Source organism: Pseudochaenichthys georgianus, chromosome 18, assembly GCF_902827115.2.
Source record: "Pseudochaenichthys georgianus chromosome 18, fPseGeo1.2, whole genome shotgun sequence".
In the NCBI taxonomy this organism is placed as follows: domain Eukaryota; kingdom Metazoa; phylum Chordata; class Actinopteri; order Perciformes; family Channichthyidae; genus Pseudochaenichthys; species Pseudochaenichthys georgianus.
The window spans coordinates 1887398-1909917 of record NC_047520.1 but is presented as its reverse complement, the minus strand read 5'-3'; the positions used below and the strand labels follow the sequence as shown (position 1 = coordinate 1909917).

The 22520-nt window shown below is 43.2% G+C and overlaps 2 protein-coding genes and 1 long non-coding RNA gene across 4 annotated transcripts in view; 1 reads left to right on the top strand and 2 right to left on the bottom strand.

Annotated features, from left to right (window-relative positions):
• Positions 1–1598: 1598 nt before the first annotated feature.
• On the bottom strand, positions 1599–3988 carry LOC117463474 (uncharacterized). The gene is made up of 3 exons (XR_004553927.1): positions 3906–3988; positions 3757–3823; positions 1599–1680 (listed from the first exon to the last, which is right to left on the bottom strand). It is a non-coding gene; the product is annotated as an uncharacterized lncRNA (long non-coding RNA).
• A 5107-nt stretch (positions 3989–9095) lies between these two features.
• LOC139435775 (reelin domain-containing protein 1-like) lies at positions 9096–21891 on the top strand. Its single transcript, XM_071206626.1, has 4 exons — positions 9096–9303; positions 11162–11420; positions 13212–13294; positions 19901–21891. The coding sequence occupies exons 1-4, from the start codon at positions 9096–9098 to the stop codon at positions 21256–21258; spliced, it is 1908 nt and encodes a 635-aa protein (XP_071062727.1). The 3' UTR covers positions 21259–21891.
• Positions 21892–22060: 169 nt separating this feature from the next.
• Positions 22061–22520, bottom strand: part of slc10a7 (solute carrier family 10 member 7) — a 14647-nt gene continuing 14187 nt past the window's right edge. Inside the window, exon 13 of one of the 2 annotated variants that reach the window (XM_034106344.2) lies at positions 22061–22520. This exon is cut by the window's right edge and continues 647 nt beyond it. The gene's annotated coding sequence lies outside the window, so the exon portion shown is untranslated. The other variant, XM_034106343.2, reaches the window with a different exon arrangement.

Here is a 22520-nt window from a genome sequence, read left to right as displayed (position 1 = left end):
TATGTGTGTGTGTGTGTGTGTGTGTGTGTGTGTGTGTGTGTGTGTGTGTTCTATCATTACTTTCCTTGTGGCTGACAATGGGGACAAATTGGAGGTCCCCATAAGGGGAATCATTAATTTTAGGGTGAAGACTTGGTTAGGGTTAGGCATGTGTTGGTTATAGGGATGGGAATTTGAAAGCAAATGTATATTCGAATATTTGACCCCCCAAAAAACGGTTAACCGGTTAACCGAAATGTACATATCCTATAAAAAGAAATTGGGTAAAAAAAAAAAAAATTAACAATTTATTTTTTTTGCCTAATTTTTTCTCAATAATTACATACATGTTCCAATAAGTGTAGAAACCAAGTCGAATTTGTCAAATGTATTGAACTGGTGATCACAGTTTGACAGCTATAGGCCTACAGCTTTCATGTGTGGAGGCGATTCACAATCAGCCCAGCTGTAGAGAAGACCCTCTCAGCTGGAACGGAGGTTGCGGGTAAAGCAAGGTATAGCATGTACCGGTATATATAGGTTTAATTTGGCAGAGTTTGACCTCTACCGCACTCACTAACCTGGTCGAAATATTTCCACACATTACTCCTTTTCCTCCATGTCTGTGTAGGACTCTTCTTGGAGTGTAAATAATTACCGGACTATGACTGGTAAAATGTGTTGAATACCAGCAAAACTGAATCTCTCCAGTCAAAATGTCTATGTACTTTGCCGCCACACACGGTTGCCAAGCAGCGCTTATTGTTGTTAAGGCTGGCCACTCATGTGTCGCGAGTGTTGACGGGGCGGGGGAGCACGCTCATGAACTGTTAGCGCCGGAACCTCGCACCGGCTGTGGAGCGCATTTGCGGCACGTTTGGGCCTAAGATGAGGTTTGAGTCTGCGTGTGGGGAGGGGCAGCAGCCGTATCATTGGCTAGAACCAGCTAGATCTGATGGATTTGGACATAAACACGAGTGAAGTATAACCGGACGCGAGAGAGAGAGATCGGCACCTGCAGCTCTGCCTGCTGTGAGGGGCCGGTGAGCGGAGCAAAACACACCTTTAGACTTCAACTAACACATTTAGCTTTGGCACAGTCGTATGACAGCTATTGAATTATTCAATTTGATAATATGTAATCAATTTAGGCATCACTCCCAAAAAAATTAATACAATATTTTTTTTTAAATACAATTATTCATAACTCATATTCGAATACATGAATAATTTCGGATATTTGAATATTCGATTAATCGTTCCCATCCCTAATTGGTTATGGTTAAGGTAAGGGTAAGTCTCCAGGAAATGCATGTAAGTCAATGTAATGTCCCCTGAAGTGATGTATCCATGGTATGTGTGTGTGTGTGTGTGAAAAACAACAAAGAAGAAGTTAAACATTGCCTCGCTCAATCATTACACACCTGTGTTGTTACTGTATGAGTATCTACACGTGAAGAGGAGCAAGAACTGTTCAAGCTTGAACCAAAAATAGAGTTAGTAAATGTTTTACTGCAGGTCACATGACCTTACAAAGTTAGTCACACTTAAAATTCCCTTTTACCTAACTTTAAGTGTTAACCTATTATTGAATTGACTCTTTCTGATCACCTACCTGAGTTAATTCAGACGTCTGCTTGTTGGAAACTGTCCCGCTGCCAAAGCTGTGCATCACCTATAACCTAAAGAGAGAGAAGACACCTGAGGAGGGAGTGGAAACGTCAAAGATGTTTCAGGTTTGACGTGTTTTGTGTGTAGGCTTACAATGATGAGCAGACAATGGTGGTGATATAAGGGGTTGAGACCACGGACGAGGAGAACTGGAACCAGCGTGGGAAGCGTTCTTTCCTATGAGAGCTGCTCATTGGCACATGAGGACAAAATGGCCCAACTTTTGAGACTATTTTGTTGCCCTAGGCGAGATTATGATTTGGTGCCCCCCCCCCCCCTCCAAGCAATACGCAATAGAATAAAGAATAAATGAAAAATCTCTACAAAAGACCAATATATATAAAGAAGGTTTCAAATGTATTAATTATTGTGTGAACATGTTTGATTTGGGGGGTGGACGTCACATCCTCTAGGGGGGTCCGGGGTATGCCCCCCCGGGAAGATTTTTTTTTTACATTTTAAAGTAAAATGCTTCAATCTGGTGCACTTTGAGCAGAATTACTAGAGACTAGCTAGGGGGTACAACTCTAAACACCCATATGAGAAAGATCGGTTTACATTTTAATAATCAAATAAGTATGTGAACATAACCAGTAACCCACAGCCAATAACAAATACATGTAACTTATTTAATTTTTTGTTGTTCATTCATATCTTATTTTACCTCGTTAACATTTATTTATTTATGCATATGTTTTTATCTCTCCAGTTTTAAACGATATTTTTTTTTACACGTTAGTGTAACCGAAATGTACATATCCTATAAAAAGAAATTGGGTAAAAAAAAAAAAAATTAACAATTTATTTTTTTTGCCTAATTTTTTCTCAATAATTACATACATGTTCCAATAAGTGTAGAAACCAAGTCGAATTTGTCAAATGTATTGAACTGGTGATCACAGTTTGACAGCTATAGGCCTACAGCTTTCATGTGTGGAGGCGATTCACAATCAGCCCAGCTGTAGAGAAGACCCTCTCAGCTGGAACGGAGGTTGCGGGTAAAGCAAGGTATAGCATGTACCGGTATATATAGGTTTAATTTGGCAGAGTTTGACCTCTACCGCACTCACTAACCTGGTCGAAATATTTCCACACATTACTCCTTTTCCTCCATGTCTGTGTAGGACTCTTCTTGGAGTGTAAATAATTACCGGACTATGACTGGTAAAATGTGTTGAATACCAGCAAAACTGAATCTCTCCAGTCAAAATGTCTATGTACTTTGCCGCCACACACGGTTGCCAAGCAGCGCTTATTGTTGTTAAGGCTGGCCACTCATGTGTCGCGAGTGTTGACGGGGCGGGGGAGCACGCTCATGAACTGTTAGCGCCGGAACCTCGCACCGGCTGTGGAGCGCATTTGCGGCACGTTTGGGCCTAAGATGAGGTTTGAGTCTGCGTGTGGGGAGGGGCAGCAGCCGTATCATTGGCTAGAACCAGCTAGATCTGATGGATTTGGACATAAACACGAGTGAAGTATAACCGGACGCGAGAGAGAGAGATCGGCACCTGCAGCTCTGCCTGCTGTGAGGGGCCGGTGAGCGGAGCAAAACACACCTTTAGACTTCAACTAACACATTTAGCTTTGGCACAGTCGTATGACAGCTATTGAATTATTCAATTTGATAATATGTAATCAATTTAGGCATCACTCCCAAAAAAATTAATACAATATTTTTTTTTAAATACAATTATTCATAACTCATATTCGAATACATGAATAATTTCGGATATTTGAATATTCGATTAATCGTTCCCATCCCTAATTGGTTATGGTTAAGGTAAGGGTAAGTCTCCAGGAAATGCATGTAAGTCAATGTAATGTCCCCTGAAGTGATGTATCCATGGTATGTGTGTGTGTGTGTGAAAAACAACAAAGAAGAAGTTAAACATTGCCTCGCTCAATCATTACACACCTGTGTTGTTACTGTATGAGTATCTACACGTGAAGAGGAGCAAGAACTGTTCAAGCTTGAACCAAAAATAGAGTTAGTAAATGTTTTACTGCAGGTCACATGACCTTACAAAGTTAGTCACACTTAAAATTCCCTTTTACCTAACTTTAAGTGTTAACCTATTATTGAATTGACTCTTTCTGATCACCTACCTGAGTTAATTCAGACGTCTGCTTGTTGGAAACTGTCCTGCTGCCAAAGCTGTGCATCACCTATAACCTAAAGAGAGAGAAGACACCTGAGGAGGGAGTGGAAACGTCAAAGATGTTTCAGGTTTGACGTGTTTTGTGTGTAGGCTTACAATGATGAGCAGACAATGGTGGTGATATAAGGGGTTGAGACCACGGACGAGGAGAACTGGAACCAGCGTGGGAAGCGTTCTTTCCTATGAGAGCTGCTCATTGGCACATGAGGACAAAATGGCCCAACTTTTGAGACTATTTTGTTGCCCTAGGCGAGATTATGATTTGGTGCCCCCCCCCCCTCCAAGCAATACGCAATAGAATAAAGAATAAATGAAAAATCTCTACAAAAGACCAATATATATAAAGAAGGTTTCAAATGTATTAATTATTGTGTGAACATGTTTGATTTGGGGGGTGGACGTCACATCCTCTAGGGGGGTCCGGGGTATGCCCCCCCGGGAAGATTTTTTTTTTACATTTTAAAGTAAAATGCTTCAATCTGGTGCACTTTGAGCAGAATTACTAGAGACTAGCTAGGGGGTACAACTCTAAACACCCATATGAGAAAGATCGGTTTACATTTTAATAATCAAATAAGTATGTGAACATAACCAGTAACCCACAGCCAATAACAAATACATGTAACTTATTTAATTTTTTGTTGTTCATTCATATCTTATTTTACCTCGTTAACATTTATTTATTTATGCATATGTTTTTATCTCTCCAGTTTTAAACGATATTTTTGGTTTACTGTCCTAAAGTATACATTGGAATGATTTCAAACCTGGTTTTATTTATCCTAATAATTATAAAGGAGAGCCTTGGAAATATGTGTTTACATAAATTGTGACCAAAACGTTTGAGACCCACCGAGAACTTAGACTAAAGGGAACCATCTAAACCAGGGGGGTCAAACTCAAACACACAGTGGGCCAAAATAAAAAAATGGGTGCTAGTGGAGGGCCGGACTGGTTCAATGTTTATTGCAGAACTTACTGAAATGAACTTATTGCACATATTAAACCTGGAACTAACAAAGCTTAAACTATTGCCAATAAAAACAACATTAAATAATCAGCTGCATTCATTTCTCATGGCTCTATCTGCAGCTTCTCCAGAGTCAGTTCTTATGAGTACATTTCTCCACAGGCCAACAACAGCTTCAACAAAACTATTCCCTCAGAGAGAAACCAAACATGCCCTGCTGCCGTGAGAGAGAAAGTGCAGAAGGAAGCATCCATTGAACTCAGTGTGCTGCTGTGATGCTAGCTCAGATACTTGGCCTCTCATCTTGGGGGCAAGGTCATCAATGTTTGGGGTCCGGCTCTGAGCGGAGGAGACCCTCAGGATGGAGTGAAGGTGCAATATACCGGCGGGCCAGATCTAATAGGAATTAGAAATTATCCTGTGGGCCGAAATTAAATCCACCACGGGCCTGATTTGGCCCCCGGGCCTCGAGTTTGAAACACGTGATCGAAACACTCAGAGTCCTCACTGAGCTGTAGTTATCAGCCTCAATGCAACAACACTCTGCTGTACCGATGCATGTGCGCCCTCTCTCTCTCTCTCTCGCTCGCTCGGAGGCTCTCTCTCACTTTGGCTGCGGGCGCCTGATAAGTCCACACCCCCCACTTTCATCCCTTAGCGCCCATCGTACAGGGCAAATGCGAAATGTTGCCGGCCCGGGGTGCAAAGGGTGTTTACTTTATTCAATCATTAATGTAAATGTTTACATCAAGGGCAGAAAATTAGGCAGAATACAAAAAACGCAGCGCCCCTCCAGATCTAGCGCCCCTCCAGATCTAGCGCCCTAGGCGACCGGCTAGTTCGCCAGCGCCCTGCTTTTGAGAGGACGAAACGTCGCAGATTACCCGTCACCCCTTAATCTCCCTTGGTTGAGATGGGACAGTGATGGAGGGGATTTTAGGTAGATCCTGGTGGGAGGCGGCTACAGCTGGAGCACATCCTGGCTGTGTGTGTGTGTGTGTGTGTGTGTGTGTGTGTGTGTGTGTGTGTGTGTGTGTGTGTGTGTGTGTGTGTGTGTGTGTGTGTGGGGAGGGGGCGGTTTGAATACCATAGGAACACCTCAACTAGAAAGAATACCAAACCAGAAAATCCACCTGCATTTCTGTCAGTGTTACTCGCGTTCACTTTGGACTTCCAAGTATTCCCATTTTATATTCCTTATACTTCTACATTTTGAAAGCCGGTATTGTCCTTTATACTCCACTATATTTATCCAACGTTATATTCAGATTATCGCCTAATAATTATGTCAACATATCCTCTATATTTGATTTATTATCTAATATATTTGTTGCTATTTTAATTATATTTTATTTGTTGTTATAGGAATCAATAGCATACCATTGTTTTTATTTTTAAAAAGCAGTCAATGTGTTGAGGGCTGCAGCTCTATATATTCTGGTTCTACGTCCCCCCGTCCCCTCCCTCATTATTGTGGACCCCGAGATCCCCCCAAACTCCAACCACTTTAAACTCACTCAGGACTTCAGGACTTTTCCAAGCTGGAGAGAGAGAACGTTTTAAAACTGAAAGGTGGATTTCATAGACGTCCGGAAGGTGAGGATGCACATCCACTCATTCATCTTTCTCATTTTGTAACGTGCAATTAATTTTTTAAGACGTTGTTGTTGTTGTTGTGTGTTCCTTTAGCTCATTTTCACATAATTATCTCTTCACAATTTTTCAGAGATTTTTCCCTTTTGCTTTTTTGTCAGAGTTCTTCCACATATTCTCTGAAAATGTTCAATCTTTGTTTGCCTTTTTATTACATTTCCCAGTATTTTTTCATACCCTTATTAATCATTTAAAAAACAAAAAGTCCACTCAGTCCAAGCTGAGGAAAACAAATCTGTAGACAGTTATTTTTACAGATTTGTTATAAGATACAAATCCCAGCTGATCCAAGACTTAATTTGCTTAGCCCTTTGTCCCAGCAGTGAAATACAAACACTGCCGAAAAGCTGCCGGAGGGATGTTTGAATTAGTCACAGACAGAGGTGGGAGGCAGTGGAGTACAAATACTTCGTTGCTGTACTTAAGTACATGTTTCTGGTATCAGTACTTTACTCCACTACTTTTTACTTTGACTTCTTACATTTTGAACCCAAATACCTGTACTTTCTACTTCTCACATGTTGAACTCAAATATCTGTACTTTCTACTTCTCACATGTTGAACTCAAATACCTGTACTTTCTACTTCTTACATGTTGAACTCAAATACCTGTACTTTCTACTTCTCACATGTTGAACTCAAATACCTGTACTTTCTACTTCTCACATGTTGAACTCAAATACCTGTACTTTCTACTTCTCACATGTTGAACTCAAATACCTGTACTTTCTACTTCTTACATGTTGAACTCAAATACCTGTACTTTCTACTTCTTACATGTTGAACTCAAATACCTGTACTTTCTACTTCTTACATGTTGAACACAAATACCTGTACTTTCTACTTCTTACATGTTGAACACAAATACCTGTACTTTCTACTTCTCTCATGTTGAACTCAAATACCTGTACTTTCTACTTCTTACATGTTGAACACAAATACCTGTACTTTCTACTTCTTACATGTTGAACACAAATACCTGTACTTTCTACTTCTCTCATGTTGAACTCAAATACCTGTACTTTCTACTTCTCACATGTTGAACCCAAATACCTGTACTTTCTACTTCTTACATGTTGAACACAAATACATGTACTTTCTACTTCTTACATGTTGAACTCAAATACCTGTACTTTCTACTTCTCACATGTTGAACTCAAATACCTGTACTTTCTACTTCTTACATGTTGAACACAAATACCTGTACTTTCTACTTCTCTCATGTTGAACTCAAATACCTGTACTTTCTACTTCTCTCATGTTGAACTCAAATACCTGTACTTTCTACTTCTCTCATGTTGAACTCAAATACCTGTACTTTCTACTTCTTACATGTTGAACTCAAATACCTGTACTTTCTACTTCTCACATGTTGAACTCAAATACCTGTACTTTCTACTTCTCACATGTTGAACTCAAATACCTGTACTTTCTACTTCTCTCATGTTGAACCCAAATACCTGTACTTTCTACTTCTTACATGTTGAACCCAAATACCTGTACTTTCTACTTCTTACATGTTGAACTCAAATACCTGTACTTTCTACTTCTCACATGTTGAACACAAATACCTGTACTTTCTACTTCTCTCATGTTGAACCCAAATACCTGTACTTTCTACTTCTCTCATGTTGAACCCAAATACCTGTACTTTCTACTTCTCACATGTTGAACACAAATACCTGTACTTTCTACTTCTCACATGTTGAACACAAATACCTGTACTTTCTACTTCTTACATGTTGAACTCAAATACCTGTACTTTCTACTTCTTACATGTTGAACTCAAATACCTGTACTTTCTACTTCTTACATGTTGAACTCAAATACCTGTACTTTCTACTTCTCTCATTTCCCAAACAGCTGGTTCCTTTAGTCTGAATGTGTGTTGGTGCGTGGTCATTATTCTTTAGAGTCACTGCGTGCCTATTGGTTGGAACACGATCCGTGTATCCATCACTTCCTGGTCTTCTCTAAAGAAGAGGGACCAATGGAAACGTTGTCATGTTGCCGTTGTTCAGCATGGAAACATTCATTAGCTAACAATGACATTATTGTTCTATTGATATAAAGGGAGGTCAGGTACTCTTTAAAGCAGCTGCTAGCCATGGGTACTTTCTACTGAAGTACACTTCAAAGCCTCTTTACTTTCACTTGAGTAAAGAAGTTTAGTCAGTACTTCTACTTTCACCAGAGTATTTTTAAACACGAGTATCTGTACTTCTACTTGAGTAAAGGAAGTGTGTACTTCTACTCGAGGAAAGGATGTGTGTACTTCTACTTGAGTAAAGGAAGTGTGTACTTCTACTTGAGGAAAGGATGTGTGTACTTCTACTTGAGTAAAGGAAGTGTGTACTTCTACTTGAGTAAAGGAAGTGTGTACTTCTACTTGAGTAAAGGATGTGTGTACTTCTACTTGAGTAAAGGAAGTGTGTACTTCTACTTGAGGAAAGGATGATTGTACTTCTACTTGAGTAAAGGATGTGTGTACTTCTACTTGAGTAAAGGATGTGTGTACTTCTACTTGAGTAAAGGAAGTGTGTACTTCTACTTGAGGAAAGGATGTGTGTACTTCTACTTGAGTAAAGGAAGTGTGTACTTCTACTTGAGTAAAGGATGTGTGTACTTTGGCCATCTCTCCTCTCCACTGTGTGTTTGCAGAGATGCAGGCCGGCCTCCAGTGTTTCGGGGTGGGATTGTTGTTACTATCTCTCGCTCCATCCTCCCTCTCGTTCTCCCGCGGAGCGAGCCATGCTTCCTGTCGGGAAATGATTCCTGGACACATCCGGGCTCAGCCCCAGGACCTGCAGCGCGGCCACGTCACGCTGCGAACATCCGCCTCGTCCTACCTGCCGGGACAGTTGGTCACAGGTAGTCCTTCAACTATTTAATAATTGCTAAAAGAAGTACATTCTACAGCTACTAATTATCCTACAAACTAACAGCTTAAGTACTTCTCCATGTGACGGATAGATGCTGGAGCTCTGTAGTCCGTCCTTTGGGGGTCTGAGAGCCGCCACACATTGATAATCAACTCTGAAGGTTGTTCATGCGCCTCCATTGAGATTGCTAAAGTGGTCCGAGTCTCATACACATACCAAGTACATAAATTAACAAATTACTCTTAAAGAAACGTGTACATTTCTATTTTATTTGTTTGTACTTGCAGTATTTTATCTGTCCTATGTATATGTTGCACTGTTGGAGGAGCCTGAGACTTGAATTGAATAGAAATTGTCCGAAGCTCTCGAGACTTGGTTTCCTGCTATTGACATACAATACAAATGATCATCAAGTGTTCCTTTAACGATGTCATCTATAACTTTATTAGAGAGTTATTAGTATATAAGGGGAATTAAGACACAAAGTCAATGTACTACAAATATCGTTTCAATCAGGGATGTTGGTTGTTTCATCTTCTATGCCACCAAGGTACCACAAACTAATGGAAAGCTTAACAGGCTCCTAGCGTACCAAGGTAGAAATAGCACATCTAGAAAGCAGTGGCGAACCGTGTCTATCACAACTGGACCTTCTGTCGACACACACACACCCCGCCCCCCCGTTGTCACTGTCACTACCCGATCCGTCCCCCTGCCCGATCGGCACCGTGTCAAGTGTCCATCTTGGGATGCCGTCCGGAGTTGTCCGATATGGCGGACCATCTCGCACATGCGCAGTACCGATCGGGCAGGGGGACGGATCGGGTAGTGACAGTCGTCTTGAAAAGGGTACTCGCAACAATTCCGCAACAACTTGATCTCCACCTGTTGCACTCGTCATTTCAACGTTAAAAACAATAAAACGGCATGAATTGCTTCGTCGCATTCGTCTAGATCCTCTGTCTCGAGCCAGTTAACTAGCGGGCCTTCTAGAGCAGTGTTTCTCAAACTTGTTCATACCAAGGACCACTTAACCAATGAAAAAACACTCGCGGACCACCTAACTCCACAAATATCCCAAGGCAAGTTTATTTATATAGCACTTTTCAACACAAGGCAATTCAAAGTGCAAAACACATCGTTTTTCTAGAACAGATTATAAATCGCCTGAAAATGGTACAAACAGGTGGCAACATGTGTGACGAAGGTGTTGCCCTGGGCTTTACCATGCAATAGAAAGTGAAACTTAAGCTCGTTCCATTGCGGAGATATTCCCGCGAGAGTGCGGAAAACTTAAATGTATTTATTTATTTCAAATGTGAAATGTTACCAATATACTCGCGGACCACTAGGGGGCGCTCACGGACCACACTTTGAGAAGCACTGTTCTAGAGCACCTGGAACCGAGGGGAACTCTGAAAGAATACACCCATTGGCCACAAATCAATATATGATTGGTTGATCACACTGTCAGTCCAAACGTATGCTCTCATTCAGTGCAACAGCCAGGGCTTTATATCAAGGAAGTATTATACCTTGTTGAAGGATATTCTACCCAGAGACCCAGAACCAGATCTGATTGGCTGCTTTCTTTTCTAACACAAATCAACGTAACACTGTAATATTACAGATCAACAACACAGATACCATTCTCATTTATTACATTTTATTTATGTAATTAAATCGATGTTTTGTTTTATCCGAGTGTTCCAGGGAATTCTCTGAATACCTTGAAGGCTCTGACGGTTCGCCACGGCTAGAAAGTGTACTAAGAACTTAATGTTTCTGCAAACCACTCATTCAATGTCTCTTCTTCCGTTTCTGTGTTTCTATACCGTGGTCCTCAGTGACGGTCCGAAGCTCTCGAGACTTCATGGGTTTCCTGCTCCAGGCTCGCAGAGTGGAGGGTCCAGGACGCGAGGTCCGACCCAGGTCTTTGGGGCCAGTTCTGGTGGGGGGGTCCTGGACCCTCACTCCCCCCGGTACTCACACCCTGCGCTGCCTCTCGGAGGGCGACACCCTCACCCACTCCGACAAACACCTGAAGAGAAACCTCTCGTTTGTGTGGAGGGCTCCCGATGCACCCATGGGAGACATCAGGTTCTAGTAAGTCTGACATTTGTGAGTTCTGGAGTTCAAAAGACCAACAGCTTTAAAGGTCACCTATTATGCAAAATCCACTTCTTCATGTCTCTTCTACATCAACATGTGTCCCCTCTTCTTCATGTCTCCTCTACATCAACATGTGTCCCCTCTTCTCCATGTCTCTTCTACATCAACATGTATCCCCTCTTCTCCATGTCTCTTCTACATCAACATGTGTCCCCTCTTCTCCATGTCTCTTCCACATCAACATGTGTCCCCCCTTCTTCATGTCTCTTCTACATCAACATGTGTCCCCTCTTCTTCATGTCTCTTCTACATCAACATGTGTCCCCTCTTCTTCATGTCTCTTCTACATCAACATGTGTCCCCTCTTCTCCATGTCTCTTCTACATCAACATGTGTCCCCTCTTCTCCATGTCTCTTCTACATCAACATGTGTCCCCCCTTCTTCATGTCTCTTCCACATCAACATGTGTCCCCCCTTCTTCATGTCTCTTCTACATCAACATGTGTCCCCTCTTCTTCATGTCTCTTCTACATCAACATGTGTCCCCTCTTCTCCATGTCTCTTCTACATCAACATGTGTCCCCTCTTCTCCATGTCTCTTCTACATCAACATGTGTCCCCTCTTCTTCATGTCTCTTCTACATCAACATGTGTCCCCTCTTCTTCATGTCTCTTCTACATCAACATGTGTCCCCTCTTCTTCATGTCTCTTCTACATCAACATGTGTCCCCTCTTCTCCATGTCTCTTCTACATCAACATGTGTCCCCTCTTCTTCATGTCTCTTCTACATCAACATGTGTCCCCTCTTCTCCATGTCTCTTCTACATCAACATGTGTCCCCTCTTCTTTATGTCTCTTCTACATCAACATGTGTCCCCTCTTCTTCATGTCTCTTCTACATCAACACATGTCCCCTCTTCTCCATGTCTCTTCTACATCAACATGTGTCCCCTCTTCTCCATGTCTCTTCTACATCAACATGTGTCCCCTCTTCTTCATGTCTCTCTACATCAACATGTGTCCCCTCTTCTTCATGTCTCTTCTACATCAACATGTGTCCCCTCTTCTTCATGTCTCTTCTACATCAACATGTCTCCCCTCTTCTTCACGTCTCTTCTACATCAACATGTGTCCCCTCTTCCTCATGTCTCTTCTACATCAACATGTGTCCCCTCTTCCTCATGTCTCTTCTACATCAACATGTGTCCCCTCTTCTCCGTGTCTCTTCTACATCACCATGTGTCCCCTCTTCTTCATGTCTCTTCTACATCAGCATGTGTCCCCTCTGTGGAAAGAGACTCTGAAAGTTTCAGGAACAAAGATTCTCTCTCTTTTTGATCAATTTCTATAAAAACCTGTCTGAAAATGAGCTGATCAGATTTTGGCCACTTTGTGATGTCATAGCGATGTTTTGGCTTGTGTAACCATGAGCCAATCAGCAACCAAGGTAACCCCCCCCCACTTTATGAGCATACCATAATAACCTAATAAGGCTGTCCAACAACTTAATCTGGGACCCAACGCATGCTCTGAACAGAGAATATGAACTGCTGCAATCTAATGGGAGTCAATAAAGTCGCACTGAAGCATCCTTGGTGCTCCAGTCAATCCTCACAGTAAATCATCATCATCATCATCATCATCATCATCATCATCATCATCATCATCATCATCATCATCATCATCATCATCATCATATCATATCGTAAATACCGGTAGATGCGCCTAATCCTAAATGAATATATATATATTTTTTAGAAACCTCTTTGTTTGTCATTCCAGCCTCACGGTGGTGCAGTCTTACTTTGTGTACTGGGCAGGTATCGAGTCTGCAGTGGTGCGTGATGGGAGTCGTAGTCCTTGGAGTTGGCGTTACATCACACGGGCGGATGGCGGGAATTCAGCTTTTGCACAACAGGAAGATGAAGTAACCGCTTTACCAGGTATGCAAGTTGGATGATACTTAATGTTGTTACAGAATATTCTATGTACAATAGTGCTGGGGGGAAACTATTATTTTGAAAACGATTAATCGGGCGATTATTTGATCGATTAGTCGACTAATCTAACGATTATTTTTCTGTTGTTCAATTCATAAAAAACGTAATGTAAAAAAAACGTAATGTCAAAAAAAGTCTAATATTTAAGAACCTATTAATGTGTTATACCAGATTAACGGGAAGAATCTCAGCTAACTGACGATACGAACCATGTTTACCAAAACAAAACACAAGTCTCATAAGAAGCGTCTAAATGACCCCTGAGCGAAAAATGCTAACGGACATGGGCACAGAACTCAAGATAAAAGTACCCTTATTACTTATCGTAGCTGCACATACAAGATATCCGATTAGCTGCTGCTTCCGGTCTAGGCTATGCAGCAGTCTCACACATTACCAAATAAGGACTATGTGGGAGTTCCCCTCGATTCCATTGGCTCTGACGGTCAGAAAGAGATGTCTTTGCGTTTTGGACTAACTTTAAAATATTCCCATGCTTTTGAAGACCTAGGGCGAGATGTTTTCGTTTGGGGGCTTCGTGCGCAATCCTGTGAGGAGGAGGTGGTAGCCGTTTCAGTCTCCATTGTGTTTGAAGTGCGATTGCGAACGGCTTGTTGCTGTGGGTGATCCACGTGTGTGTAGCGACGCGTCGACGCGGAAATATGTCGTCGACGATATTTTGAAGTCTACAGCACTAATGTACAAGACTATAAATGTGTACCTCAAGTTTCAGGAGTCTGTTCAACATTTGTATTGAATTAGGCAAAACAGAAACAACGTGTTCTTTTATTTCAGTTTTCCTATCCACTCCTCATTACTAATATCTTGCCCTCTCCTTGTTTTCTGAAGCTCATCCAGCGTCAAAAGGACAAACAGCCAACCCTGTTTCTACACCAGCATCGCCTACAACAACAATCACTGGAACCAAAAGCAACAAACGTCTGGGATTGCCGACAGAAGTCACCCGTCCAGTCTTTGAAATGAAAAGCTCTGTGACTTCCCTTAAAGTTGACCGAATTACACATCAAGCATTCAATAAAAGGAACAGCCCGATGACTTTAGGATCTCTCTCCGGTGTGACCGAAGAGGCAAGAACTGATGAAAGAAGCCCTGGTACTCCTACTGATGTGCCAAGAAACATGTCCAACCACATTCCTCCTATGGCTTCAGCTGAGTATAGAGCGGTGAAAGATAATACCACTCTTTTACTTAACATCACAGGACAAACTTCAACCAGTTCTCCTTTGCTGCAGCGATCCCTTGCTTCCATACCTCTTTTAAAGGATAGTCCCAAACGGCCCACCATTCCTGATACAAAAGTCCAACCATTACGTCCAGAAACCAACACAACAACTATAACCAAAAACAGTTTGCACCAGACGAATCCCCAGAGAACAAAAGGACCAATTCAGGACCAAACCAGTTCAGACAAGTTTGTAACCCAAAGTGGTTCCTCGCAACCCTGGAGAACTAGTTTAACCGAGGTCCTATTGAGTCGAAATAAAGATGGAATGGGTAGACAGACCACCCCTAATCCCCAAAACCCTGACCCCAAGCCTTTTCTCACCTCTCAAACTTCTTCATTCAAGTTTATCTTTCATATTCAAACTTCTCCACCAAAGCCTTTCCTCCAGTCCCAAACTGGTACAAGTCCGCCATTTCGTTTCTTCAAGGCATCTTCATCTAAAACTTTCACCAAATCCAAAACATCATTGCCAAACCACATTCCCCCAACCAAAAGTCCTACCCTTCAGTCCTTTGTCAAGTTCTACACAACTCTCTCCTTTCGTAAGCCCCTACCCAACAAACAAAGGAGCAGTTTACCCCAACCTGGATTCAAGTCAAGGCCAACCAGTCCAACTCACCCTCAGTTTTCAACGCCTGTACCGCTTGCCGACCCACCTCCACCTTTGAGAAGTTTCCACCAAGACATCCCCCAAACTATCCCAACTCAAACTCAGGGTCAAGCTAGTTTTCACGAGTCAGTCCAATCCACATCTGAAACACTAACTGCACATTCGAGTATCTTCCCCCAGGCCCTTTCCCAAACAAGTACCCCATTAGGACATACCATTGAGGGGAAGCAACCTTCAGTAACTTCTCGATCCATCAACCCTCTGCCCTTCACATCAGAATCTGACCTAACATTCACACTAGGTGAGGATATTGAGGTGAAAGGTCTTCAAACTCGAGGAGAGCTCAAAACGACTATGACGTCCATTCCCTCAACAACCCCTTCCCTTTACATTTCAGTGTCTGCACTTCTTTCTTTATTCTTTTCTTCCACTCATACCGTTCCTGCCTCTCCTATCGTTAAATCTACCACCCCTCTTCATCCCCCAACCCTAGTATCCATGCTAACTTCGGTCTCCCATGCATCTTTGTCATCTTCTCCCTCAACGAAGAACAAACCCAAAACATCTCCAGCCATTTCTGCTCTGCCCTCTCCTTCTCCGATCTCAATTCCTTCTCATTTGTCTTCAATCCAACCTTCCTCTACGCCATCTTCGTTAAACATACATTTCTCAAACCCCTCCAAGTATCCTTCACGAGAAGCCTTGTTTCCCTCTGTGCCTTTTTTAACTTCTTCCTCCCGATCCATAACTGGTTCAACCCTTTCTTCGTCATCTTTTTCCACCCTCGCCCCAGACCTCTCCTCTTCCTCATCATCAACCTCTTCTTCCCAATTAGCTTCATCAACAACTTCCATCTCTGATCCTCCTTCTTCCCAATTTGCCTCGTCAACCTCTTCCACCTCTGATCCCCCTTCTTCCCAATTTGCCTCGTCAACCTCTTCCATCTCTGACCCCCCTTCTTCCCAATTTGCCTCATCAACCTCTTCCATCTCTGATCCCCCTTCTTCCCAATTTACCTCATCAACCTCTTCCATTTCTGATCCCCCTTCTTCCCAATTAGCCTCATCAACCTCTTCCATCTCTGATGCCCCTTCTTCCCAATTTACCTCATCAACCTCTTCCATCTCTGATCCCCCTTCTTCCCAATTAGCCTCATCAACCTCTTCCATCTCTGACCCCCCTTCTTCCCAATTTGCCTCATCAACCTCTTCCATCTCTGATCCCCCTTCTTCCCAATTTACCTCATCAACCTCTTCCATCTCTGACCCCCCTTCTTCCCAATTTGCCTCATCAACAACTTCCATCTCTGATCCCCCTTCTTCCCAATTTGCCTCGTCAACAAATTCCATCTCTGATCCCCCTTCTTCCCAATTTGCCTCGTCAACAACTTCCATCTCTGATGCCCCTTCTTCCCAATTTGCCTCGTCAACAACTTCCATCTCTGATCCCCCTTCTTCCCAATTTGCCTCGTCAACAAATTCCATCTCTGATCCCCCTTCTTCCCAATTTGCCTCGTCAACAACTTCCATCTCTGTTCCCCCTTCTTCCCAATTTGCCTCGTCAACCTCTTCCATCTCTGATCCCCCTTCTTCCCAATTTACCTCATCAACAACTTCCATCTCTGATCCCCCTTCTTCCCAATTTGCCTCGTCAACCTCTTCCATCTCTGATCCCCCTTCTTCCCAATTTGCTTCATCAGCCTCTTCCATCTCTGATCCCCCTTCTTCCCAATTTGCCTCATCAACCTCTTCCATCTCTGATCCCCCTTCTTCCCAATTTGCCTCATCAACCTCTTCCATCTCTGATCCCCCTTCTTCCCAATTTGCCTCATCAACCTCTTCCATCTCTGATCCCCCTTCTTCCCAATTTGCCTCATCAACCTCTTCCATCTCTGATCCCCCTTCTTCCCAATTTGCTTCATCAGCCTCTTCCATCTCTGATCCCCCTTCTTCCCAATTTGCCTCATCAACCTCTTCCATCTCTGATCCCCCTTCTTCCCAATTTGCCTCATCAACCTCTTCCATCTCTGATCCCCCTTCTTCCCAATTTGCCTCGTCAACCTCTTCCATCTCTGATCCCCCTTCTTCCCAATTTGCCTCGTCAACAACTTCCATCTCTGATCCTCCTTCTTCCCAATTTGCCTCATCAACCTCTTCCATCTCTGATCCCCCTTCTTCCCAATTTACCTCATCAACCTCTTCCATCTCTGATCCCCCTTCTTCCCAATTTGCTTCATCAGCCTCTTCCATCTCTGATCCCCCTTCTTCCCAATTTGCCTCATCAACCTCTTCCATCTCTGATCCCCCTTCTTCCCAATTTGCCTCATCAACCTCTTCCATCTCTGATCCCCCTTCTTCCCAATTTGCCTCATCAACCTCTTCCATCTCTGTTCCCCCTTCTTCCCAATTTGCTTCATCAACCTCTTCCATCTCTGATCCCCCTTCTTCCCAATTTGCCTCATCAACCTCTTCCATCTCTGATCCCCCTTCTTCCCAATTTGCCTCGTCAACCTCTTCCATCTCTGATCCCCCTTCTTCCCAATTTGCCTCGTCAACAACTTCCATCTCTGATCCTCCTTCTTCCCAATTTGCCTCATCAACCTCTTCCATCTCTGATCCCCCTTCTTCCCAATTTGCCTCGTCAACCTCTTCCATCTCTGATCCCCCTTCTTCCCAATTTGCCTCATCAACCTCTTCCATCTCTGATCCTCATTCTTCCCAATTTGCTTCGTCAACCTCTTCCATCTCTGATCCCCCTTCTTCCCAATTTGCCTCATCAACCTCTTCCATCTCAGTTCCCCCTTCTTCCCAATTTGCTTCATCAACCTCTTCCATCTCTGATCCCCCTTCTTCCCAATTTGCCTCATCAACCTCTTCCATCTCTGATCCCCCTTCTTCCCAATTTGCCTCGTCAACCTCTTCCATCTCTGATCCCCCTTCTTCCCAATTTGCCTCGTCAACAACTTCCATCTCTGATCCTCCTTCTTCCCAATTTGCCTCCTCAACCTCTTCCATCTCTGATCCCCCTTCTTCCCAATTAGCTTCATCAACCTCTTCCATCTCTGATCCCCCTTCTTCCCAATTAGCGTCATCAACCTCTTCCATCTCTGATCCCCCTTCTTCCCAATTTGCCTCCTCAACCTCTTCCATCTCTGATCCCCCTTCTTCCCAATTTGCCTCCTCAACCTCTTCCATCTCTGATCCCCCTTCTTCCCAATTTGCCTCATCAACCTCTTCCATCTCTGATGCCCCTTCTTCCCAATTAGCCTCATCACCAACTTCCATCTCTGATTCCCCTTCTTCCCAATTTGCCTCATCAACCTCTTCCATCTCTGATCCCCCTTCTTCCCAATTAGCCTCATCAACAACTTCCATCTCTGATCCTCCTTCTTCCCAATTTGCCTCCTCAACCTCTTCCATCTCTGATCCCCCTTCTTCCCAATTTGCCTCATCAACCTCTTCCATCTCTGATCCCCTTTCTTCCCAATTAGCCTCATCAACAACTTCCATCTCTGATTCCCCTTCTTCCCAATTTGCCTCATCAACCTCTTCCATCTCTGATCCCCCTTCTTCCCAATTAGCTTCATCAACCTCTTCCATCTCTGATCCTCCTTCTTCCCAATTTGCCTCGTCAACCTCTTCCATCTCTGATCCCCCTTCTTCCCAATTAGCCTCATCAACAACTTCCATCTCTGATTCCCCTTCTTCCCAATTTGCCTCATCAACCTCTTCCATCTCTGATCCCCCTTCTTCCCAATTAGCGTCATCAACCTCTTCCATCTCTGATCCCCCTTCTTCCCAATTTGCTTCATCAACTTCTTCCATCTCTGATCCCCCTTCTTCCCAATTAGCTTCATCAACCTCTTCCATCTCTGATCCTCCTTCTTCCCAATTTGCCTCTTCAACCTCTTCCATCTCTGATCCTCCTTCTTCCCAATTTGCCTCATCAACCTCTTCCATCTCTGATCCCCCTTCTTCCCAATTTGCCTCGTCAACCTCTTCCATCTCTGATCCCCCTTCTTCCCAATTTGCCTCATCAACCTCTTCCATCTCTGATCCTCCTTCTTCCCAATTAGCTTCGTCAACCTCTTCCATCTCTGATCCCCCTTCTTCCCAATTTGCCTCATCAACCTCTTCCATCTCTGATCCCCCTTCTTCCCAATTTGCCTCATCAACCTCTTCCATCTCTGATCCCCCTTCTTCCCAATTTGCCTCATCAACCTCTTCCATCTCTGATCCTCCTTCTTCCCAATTTGCCTCTTCAACCTCTTCCATCTCTGATCCTCCTTCTTCCCAATTTGCCTCATCAACCTCTTCCATCTCTGATCCCCCTTCTTCCCAATTTGCCTCGTCAACCTCTTCCATCTCTGATCCCCCTTCTTCCCAATTTGCCTCATCAACCTCTTCCATCTCTGATCCTCCTTCTTCCCAATTAGCTTCATCAACCTCTTCCATCTCTGATCCCCCTTCTTCCCAATTTGCCTCATCAACCTCTTCCATCTCTGATCCCCCTTCTTCCCAATTTGCCTCATCAACCTCTTCCATCTCTGATCCCCCTTCTTCCCAATTTGCCTCATCAACCTCTTCCATCTCTGATCCTCCTTCTTCCCAATTAGCTTCATCAACCTCTTCCATCTCTGATCCCCCTTCTTCCCAATTTGCCTCATCAACCTCTTCCATCTCTGATCCTCCTTCTTCCCAATTTGCCTCTTCAACCTCTTCCATCTCTGATCCCCCTTCTTCCCAATTTGCCTCGTCAACCTCTTCCATCTCTGATCCTCCTTCTTCCCAATTTGCCTCATCAACCTCTTCCATCTCTGATCCTCCTTCTTCCCAATTTGCCTCATCAACCTCTTCCATCTCTGATCCTCCTTCTTCCCAATTTGCCTCATCAACCTCTTCCATCTCTGATCCTCCTTCTTCCCAATTTGCCTCATCAACCTCTTCCATTTCTGATCCTCCTTCTTCCCAATTTGCCTTATCAACCTCTTCCATCTCTGATCCCCCTTCTTCCCAATTTGCCTCGTCAACCTCTTCCATCTCTGATCCCCCTTCTTCCCAATTTGCCTCATCAACCTCTTCCATCTCTGATCCTCCTTCTTCCCAATTTGCTTCATCAACCTCTTCCATCTCTGATCCCCCTTATTCCCAATTTGCCTCATCAACCTCTTCCATCTCTGATCCTCCTTCTTCCCAATTTGCCTCTTCAACCTCTTCCATCTCTGATCCCCCTTCTTCCCAATTTGCCTCGTCAACCTCTTCCATCTCTGATCCTCCTTCTTCCTTATCCATCTCTTCTACCTCAGCATCTTCCTCCTTTTCACTCGATCCTTCATCCTTCCTAAATTCGTCTGCAACATCTTCTACCTCCCCTCATCCAGGACCCTCTCCAGCTCCCCGTCGCTCCATCTACAACCCCTTAGCATCCTCTTCAGTGCCTTCCAAACAACTCACCCTAGGTCAAAAGTTAGCCATTCAGAACCACATCTTAACATCTGATCCTGAGCCTAACCTCGACCTACCAACACCAGGAACAGTGGTTCACCCAAACCCCGATCCCCATCCCAACTTTGACCCGAACGTCAAACTAAATCCAGGCCTCAAGTTGAAACCAAACCTTCCCAAGACTGATACTAAACCCAAACGACCCTCCGATGCCGTTAAGACTCCAGGAAAGGAGGGGAAGCTTCCGGACATTATCCCCAGACACAGTTCTTGGGAGTTGGGCATGTTGTTTGGATGCTCAGCTGGTCTTGGCATGGTGCTGGTGGTCGGGGTGAGGTATATGCATCGTCAAGCTTGTGGAAAACGAACGGAAGTGACGCTACATGACCGAGAAAGGGAGTATGCGAGGGGAGAAAGAGGGCTTCTCCACGTCCAGGAGTGTGGAGATCTGGTCCGAGTCCGGAGAATCAGAGAGAACAGTTTTGTGCTCCTGGCAGAGTATGATATACTGGCAACTCCTGGAGACTGAAGATAGGTTAAGACACTAAAATATGTCTTTAAATCAGAGCTGCTGGAAGGACAGAAATAGGAGTTACCTTAAGTAACCTAGGGCCATTAGCAGGAGTATTAAATAGCTTTATTTCTTGTGCTCAAGAACGTTTTAATGGCAAAAAATATCTGCCTAAAACAGGTTTAGAGAATCTGCTTCCAGATAAAAGTAGGATTGTTGGATTGTGCATTTACAGACAAGGATAGGATGACATACACCATTTGGTGGACACTTGTTGCTTGTTTTGTTGAAAAGTGCATCAGAAATATAGATAGTACTATTTGCGTAAATGCAGGGGTTGCATGCTGACAACTATAATTTAGCAATTCTAACATTGTTACTAAGATTCTGTACCACTTTTTCTACCAAAGAGTTCAATCTCCAACTGCTGAAAGCCAGTGTTAACGATGAATACTTCAAATATTTGTAAAAGATGTTAAGTCATATGAACGCACTTATTAATAAAGTATATTTTAAGTATTAACCATGGTGCATATCTATCATGAGGTTTTGTGGATAGCAGTGCTTCAACACACTCTCTGGTTGTGTTTAAGGCCTCTCAGGACTATTGGCAGGACTTTCACAGTCTCGTTTTTATTTTTACTTCATCCAAACGCGGTGACAGCATCGCCATCTGTCCAGAAAAAAGATGGGTCAGTGAAATGAAGGAGCTGCCAATAATTCCCTGAGTGTTTCAGACAACAAATACAAGAGTTTATTCCAAATGTTCTGTGTCTAAATGGCCCCTCGAGGAGGAACCTTGCCTTAACGGGACATAAAGGCGACACAGGGGCGTTAAAACTTCAAGAGAAAGTTAGAGCAAGGCACTTTAAGCTTGCAGGAGGGTATGATGATAAAGCCAAAAGAATACCGAAGAGCACGTGATCATTTTCCTGATACAGTACTTATATATATTATTTAAATAACTCCCTACTGTATTAGCACATTGTCTTCTTATTTATATAGAGATACATTCAACGGCAAGACTTACCTGATCATCATGCAATAAAAAAATAAATAAAGCTTCACCAAATTCCCGAAACAAACAAAGTTTTTTTTAAGTTTGAAGGTTTATTACCATATACTTATTTTATGTAAACATGTAGAAGATAGCCCTACTTGATATCCTTCTTCCAAAAATACACTTCTGGAAAAAATAGCTCGACTGTTGCTGATGTGGTAAATCATTTAAATAGCTTTTTTGTACTAGAGGCTTCAGCCGGTTAAGAAGTAGAGATTTG